At 37.0% G+C, this 7,407-nt stretch overlaps 1 protein-coding gene across 2 annotated transcripts in view; it reads right to left on the bottom strand.

Annotated features, from left to right (window-relative positions):
- Positions 1-1,840: 1,840 nt before the first annotated feature.
- LOC107665242 (ubiquitin-associated protein 1-like) overlaps positions 1,841-7,407 on the bottom strand; it is a 7,739-nt gene continuing 2,172 nt past the window's right edge. Inside the window, exons 1-7 of one of the 2 annotated variants that reach the window (XM_016456045.1) lie at positions 6,601-6,637; positions 6,466-6,514; positions 6,203-6,327; positions 5,324-6,121; positions 4,533-4,691; positions 4,339-4,440; positions 1,841-2,838 (exon numbers count right to left, since the gene is read on the bottom strand). In XM_016456045.1, the coding sequence (XP_016311531.1) occupies positions 2,698-2,838; positions 4,339-4,440; positions 4,533-4,691; positions 5,324-6,121; positions 6,203-6,327; positions 6,466-6,514; positions 6,601-6,612 (1,386 nt within the window). In that variant the 5' untranslated portion in view covers positions 6,613-6,637 and the 3' untranslated portion in view covers positions 1,841-2,697. Of the gene's footprint in view, positions 2,839-4,338; positions 4,441-4,532; positions 4,692-5,323; positions 6,122-6,202; positions 6,328-6,465; positions 6,515-6,600; positions 6,638-7,407 lie in introns of those variants that run through there. The other variant, XM_016456046.1, reaches the window with a different exon arrangement.

Genomic DNA, 7,407 nt, shown 5'->3' with positions numbered 1-7,407 from the left:
GGTGTGCTCTCTTCTGTGAGATACTGTATATATATATATATATATATATATATATATTCAAATTTTAATGTTTTTTCTTTTGTTTTCAGGGTGACCCAGAGAACTACATGAGACTCACTCTCACTCGCATCAACAAGCACTCAAACAATTCAATTGAAATTAGATTATTTAGAAGCAACACAAAATAAATTGCACATGGAAAGTGAGTTTAAGAGGATGTTTTTGTACCTACAGTTGTGAAAATTAATAATAATAATAATAATAAATGGCACAGTCACAACTTTTGGGGCAAATGTCACAAAACCTCTCAAGAACATATGCAGGTCATGATTCACATGTTTCACAAAATCTATCTCTCTCTCTCTCTATATATATATAATTATTTGTATCATTATTATCATTAAGTCTATTTTTATAACATTATTATTAATATTGTTATTATTGTTATTACATTATTGCAATGATACTGTAATATTATTTTGTTGCAAAAATTCAGTAAATGTTAATAAAAAATGTAGAGCTTGTGTTTAATTCTTATGAAAATAATGGGCCCTAAAGCAGGCATTGTTTTGTTTACAGTGGGTACGGAAAGTATTCAGACCCCCTTCAATTTTTCACTCTTTGTTATATTGCAGCCATTTGCTAAAATCATTTAAGTTAATTTTTTTTCCTCATTAATGTACACACAGCACCCCATATTGAAAATGATTTTAGCAAATGGCTGCAATATAACAAAGAGTGAAAAATTGAAGGGGGTCTGAATACTTTCCGTACCCACTGTATATGAAAAACTAATTTCTTAGGATTTTGAAGTGGAATATGACCTGCATATTTCATATGACATTTATCCATTGATAATCAGAGGTAAAACGTCTGTATCAAAAAGTATGAAGTTAGACCTTGGGCTTACATTTGATCCAAAAGATTCTAGTCAAGTCAGTTATGTTAATTTGTTACATCAGGAAAGTACACTGCACAATACTGCTCATTTTCCTGTATTCCTCTAAGGAGGGATTCAGTATGTCGTTTGAGGAAGTTGGTCAATCCCATGTGAGGTAATGTGGAGATATTTGAACAGACAAACAGGTTTCCTCAGGTGACCAAAGCTCTAAAAGGCCATTCAAACAGTTTCTAATGACCCAAAAAATGTGCCACAAACATTCAGTCTCACTTTCAAATCATTCTATTGCACAACTATCATGAGCACTACCGTTCAAAGGTTTGGGGTTGGTACGATTTATTAATATACAACTTTTTTTTTTTTTTAAGTCTCTTATGCTCACCAAGGCTGCATTTATTTGATCAAAAATACAGTAAAAACAGTAATAATGTGAAATATTATTACAATTTAATGGAACTGTTTTGTATTTTAATATATATTAAGATGTAATTTATTCCTGTGATGCAAAGCTGAATTTTCAGCATCATTACTCGTCTTCAGTGTCACATAATCATGAAGAAATCATTCTAATATGCTGATCTGCTGCTCAAGAAACGTTTCTATTAATTATCAATGTAGAAAACAGTTGTGCTGTTTAACATTTTAATGGAAACAATGTTATTTCTGTTTAAATTTTATGTGACGTTTTTTCAAGATCCTTTGATGAATATAAAGTTCAAAAGAACAGTGTTTATTTGAAACAGAAATCTTTTCTAACATTATATAAAGTTATAAAAACTGTCACTTTTGATAAATTAAAATGCATCCTTGCTGAACAGAAAAACAAAAAAAAATCATCTTGCCCCCAAACTTCTGAACAGTTCATGCATCTATGCAGTTTTTAGCTTTTTCAAGAGATTTCAGAATAAACCTCATATTAATGTTTTAACCTCATTACTGTTATTTTTCTCAATTTCTTTATTACAGATGGAAACCGACAGTGTATCTTTACAGATCTTTAAATATGTTTATATTAACATCTGTGATTCAGTGTGCCTGTGCAGTAATTGCATGTCAATTGTTTGAAAAATGTGGCAGCATCATTTAAATTTCGCAGCTCCAGCTGAACTTGCCAATTTCTCTTGCCAAACGTGTTCATTCCAGTGCAAAAGCCAACTGAGCAAAAGTTTACTGCAGTATTTTTTTTTTCTGTGAACTTACATAATGACGATTAGTTCTGTTAAAGCAGTTCCTAATCAAAGAGCAAAGAAACACAATCTCAAAAAAGGACAAATGAAGAAAGATAAAGTTTCCACCAGTCGAACATATAAGCAACGTATGAACAAACAAACAGCAGAGACAGAATAGAGAGAGGGCACTTCTGTGGGGTCTGTTCTGCCATGGGTTGTATTTATGAGTGTTCAGGTTTCAGTTTCGAAAGCCTGTGTCCAGCAGCGGGAGATGGCAGCTTAATAGCTTTGAGTGTCACTCCGAGTCCGTATTCTATCAGTGGGGATCCGCTCAGTTCTGTTTCTCCAGCACCGCCCATTCTAGCCTGTCCCCATGGCAATAGAGACACTAGCCAATGCCGATTCTCAGAGGAGGATTCGGCTCCTCCCACTCATCATCATTCTAAGATCACTTAACAGACATACAGCTGAGGAGGGATGAATGCACTGTTGAGTGGTGCCATCAATCCCTACCCCAAGAGGTATATCTTTATTAGGGTACAAAATCAGTTGTCTTGTCTTAGAGACAGCCAGGACCCCTCTGAGAGCCAAAGGAGGGGAGGCTCCACGAGGGGAGACTCTCGGGGCTCAGCTCGCAGTCGCTCGGGCCATCAGATCCTCCAGCGCCTTATCCTGGTCGTTATTGTGCACGAGCAGTACCTCTTTAATAGTGTCCCTCTCAAAGCCCATTTCCCCAAACCGAGACATCAGCTGCAGAAACTCCAAAGCCTGAGGAGAGAGAATATGGTATAAATTCAAAGGCATACTGTCATCATTTATTCACCCTCGTTTTGTTTCAAACCTCTATGACTTTTTATTCCGTGCAACATTAAAGAAGATGTAATGCAGAATGTCCTGGCTGCTCTTTCTAGACAGCAAAACTAAATGGGCCAGACCCAAAATAAATAACAACAGACATACACATTGTCCATTGGTCTTCTGAAGCAGTGCAATAGCTTCATGTAAAATCTAAAATCTAATTTAAGCTCATTTTTCTTTCAAATACAGTGCGTCAAGGCAAGCATTTGCAATATATGAACTGAATGGGATTTGATAGCTATGGCAGAGGGGACAATTTTCTTAAATTTAAGATGTAAAGACTTCAATTCAACTTACAATTTTGCCAATTCTAATATCCCGACAGGCTATATTTTTTCAGTCCCAATTTTGAAAAATAGCACTGCAATATCTCACTTTGTGTTCCATGTACACTATAGTTTGGGGTCTGTAAGATTTTGAAAATATTTTTGAACTTATGCTCACCATAGCTGCATTTATTTGATCAAAAATACAGCAAAAACAGTAATATTGTGAAATATTATTACAATTTAAAACAACTGTTTTCTGTTTGAATATATTTTAAAATGTAATTTTCAGCATCATTACTCCAGTCTTCAGTGTCACATGATCCTTCAGAAATCATTCTAATATGCTGATTTGGTGCTCAAGAAACATTTTTTATTATGATCAATGCTGAAAACAGCTGTGGTAATATTTGTGTGGAAAAAGTGATCCTTTTTTCAGGATTTTTTATGAATGGAAAGTTCAAAGGAACAGCGTTTATTTGAAATAGAAATACTACAAAATATTATATTAAAATATAAAAATCTTTACTGCCATTTTGATTAATTTAATGCATTCTTACTAAGAGTAAAAGTATTTATTTCTTAAAAAAAAAAAAAAACTTTCAAACAACAGTCAAAAAGTCATACATGTTTGGAATGACAAAATCTAAAACTAACCCTATTATGAGCTAATGGTCTTCAAACGTCTGATCAACGGGCAAACGTTTGAAGACCATTAGCTCATAATAGGGTTAGTTTTAGATTTTAAAAGAATTATATTTTGTAAGAACAGAGCTGTTAAAGAGTCTGTGAAGCATATAATATTTCCTCACAGCTTGTGTTGTTTTTGAAAATCAAAACGCTTAAGACACAGTTAACTGCATCCATCTACTATAAGTAACTGTTCAGTTAACTATGTCTTAAGCTTTTTGATTTTCAAAAACAACACAAGCTGTGAGGAAATATTATATGTTTCACAGACTCTTTAACAACTCTGTTCTTACAAAATAAAATTCTTTTAAAATTCAAATACAGGAAAACAAGTACACATGCAAATGTATATTCTAATTAGATATTCTAGATCGTTCTAGATCTAAGATATTCAAGATCTAGTAGTTTGCAAATCAATCTTCGTGTGTATTTGTGACTGTTACAATTCACCCACCTTTTCCTCTGAGCCCTGGTACATCTCCAAGCACTCCTCCACAGCAGTCGCATCAAAACCTCGATCGCACAGTCGACTGTGAGTAAACAGGTATTCCAGCACCTACGAATGAGACAAATGGTATAAAACGTCTTGTTTACATAAACAAACAGTATCAGAGACATGCAGTGAGAATAATCAGACTAAAAAGTGACCTGCTCCACATTCTGTCCTCGTCTCTGCATGGCTTTGAGAACACCCTCATAGGAATAACCCATGCCCACAATTGTCTCCACACACTGTCGTTCGCTGGGAGAGAGGCCATGTAGGATCGTGGCAGCAGGCGAATGGTTAGTCGCTGTGACGGGGTTTGACTACAAAGATGTTACAGAGACAATCAATTTAAATATTTTCAACCTAGGCTCATTGGAAAAACATGCCTCTATCTACATTTTTGGAAATCTCCAAAAATGTACCTATGCATACCATTCATTGCAATTTCCAGCTCAAATGACCACTAGTGGCAATAAAACATCAACAACTTTTATTCCTATACAAATTTTGATTACGGGGCAGATTATCAATTAAAAAAAAGACTTGTATTTATGCAATCACTTGCATAATACTATGTTATGTACAATAGTGCATAGTTTGTAAACTAACACATTTTGACGTCTGCACCACATAACCAGCTCCATATGTATAGCTTTTCTGATGTAGTAAACTTGCTCTGTAGCTCACCTGGTACAGCATTGCACTTGTGATGCGGAGCGAGCCCCAAGAAACACAAATCATATAGATAAAACTGAACGCGCTTTTAGTGCTGCTCACTAAACATTTCACTCAAGTGTTGAGTGAACAAGTGTTGCAAAACATGCAAAAGCTACGCAATATAATTTTGCTAAAATTTCAACACAGTTATGTTTTTCCAATGAGCCTGCATTAGCTATTTTACATGCTAACAGTTAGCACTGACAGGCAAATGTTTCCGCTTATGTTACGATACCTGCTTCTGTGTCCCAGGGAAGACAGGTTGCTCTTGTGGGAGTGTCGTGTTGGTATTTGACGCTGTTCTCTGCAGGGATGGTGGCGTGCCGTTGGATAGGTTGCGTGGTTGGCCTGCTGGGTAAACGCTGAGAGGCGGTTCCAAGGGGGAGTCTACTGGGTCTGAAAGCTTGGGGAAAGTCAGTGACCGAATGTTACAAGGGCGGTCGGCATCAATCTGGCCACAGGGGGTCACCACAACCCCACCCCGGTCTAAGTCCAGCAGTCCAACCAGTCCATTGGGTTTATGGAAGATTCCTGCTTTGGCCTGAAGAGGTGGCGTATTACTGGGAGAAGTGGGGCGATGTTCTGCTGGAGGAAGCTGAGGAGGCGAAACGGACGACTGCGGTTGGCTCTGCAGGATATTCCGCAACTCCTCTTTGTCGTCCAGTGTTTTAAGCTCAAGTTTGTCAAAAGGGTCCTCCTCTCGCTCAAAGTCAGCTAAGTTCAGACTCTGCGGCGCCGGGTTGCTTGGTGCTGGTTTCGTCGGTCCAAAAGATGGGGCTGGGAGAGGCATAAGGATTGCGTTGTGCCATAGGCCAGCTAAAACTGGGTTCAATGCTGGTGGGACAACGTCCTGCTCATCAGAGGGGCGCGCTTTCTTGCCTCCAACCAATCCAACATCTGCATCCTGACCATCAGCCTGCCTTTCGTTTTCAGAGTCCGTCCGGGCGGCTTCCACGGCCTGAGCCTCAGCGGCTCGCGCTTTGGCGAGTTCTTCCCCCCACTGAACGCTTCGCCTCTCTAGACTAAAGTCATACTAAAGAGTAAAGCAAAGCATTCATTATTTCTGACAAAAACACTTGTATATATGGGAAAGTTGAAGTAAAATATGACTTACTTGCAGATCCGAAAGAACGGTATTACAATCAGACAAACAGAAGCCAATGGGAAGACCCACTTTTGAAGGACAGCGGAATTTGTCATTGAGCTTGAAGGGAACATCATCAAGGTAGCTGACGGGTCCTTGAAACATCAAGTGAAGTAACAGAAGAATAAGAAAAACCAATTATTTTAAAATTAGTAATTTATTTATGCTGTATTTTTATCTTCTTGTCTATAAAAAACAACAAAACAAACAGGACAGATGATTGGCTGACTCACCGTTGTTGTGGATATCTGATCCAGACTTCCTCGCAGCCATTGAGAGTAACTAAAAAAAATAGACAAATAACAAAAATTCACACAAACTGCATTCAGTTTCCTATTTTTCCTCCCCTGTACTTTGCTTGCTCTCAAATTTTTGAACATAAAAGTTACAATAAATACATCCAATACTTCATAATATCTTTTACTTTTAATCAGTCAAAATTGGCAGAGAAATATAAGAAAGACAGAATTGTATTGTTTAAAGGAACAACAGAATTGGTTGCTTGTCCTTATGCCAACACAATACTAAAAAGATTTGCGAGACTATTAAAATATGTTATTTAAAATTACATTTGATTAGCTATTCTTGTGCAGTAATCTAACTATTGATTTTAAATACAAAGATTACGCAAAGCAAACTGAATCTATGCATGTCATAAGCAAAGGACACCACTACAGATATGACCAATAATTTGTTTAACCTATATATAATCGACCAGTATATTTTTGAAACTCACTTTCCAAGTCTGTATGTATTTTATTAAAGGGGTCATATGATGCTGCTAAAAAGAACATTATTTTGTGTATTTGGTGTAATGAAATGTGTTTATGCGGTTTAAAGTTAAAAAAACACATTATTTTCCACATACTGTACATTATTGTTTCTCCTCTATGCCCCGACTTTTTGAAACGCGCCGATTTTTACAAAGCTCATCGGTCTGAAAAAGCGAGGTGTGCTCTGATTGGCCAGCTATCCAGTGCGTTGTGATTGGCCGAATACCTCAAGCGTGAGACGGAAATGTTACATCCCTCACATACTGTTGATGCCGTGTCCCGGCCGGAGCAACGAGACAAAAACATTAAAACCCATTACAAACAAGGCATTTGCTGCATCCAGTGGGGACATAATTACTGATTATAATGACTTATACTGTCTTTTTACACGTTGCGTTGCAT

Source organism: Sinocyclocheilus anshuiensis, unplaced genomic scaffold, assembly GCF_001515605.1.
Source record: "Sinocyclocheilus anshuiensis isolate Anshui unplaced genomic scaffold, SAMN03320099.WGS_v1.1 scaffold587, whole genome shotgun sequence".
NCBI lineage: Eukaryota > Metazoa > Chordata > Actinopteri > Cypriniformes > Cyprinidae > Sinocyclocheilus > Sinocyclocheilus anshuiensis.
This window is presented reverse-complemented; position numbering and strand designations above follow the sequence as displayed.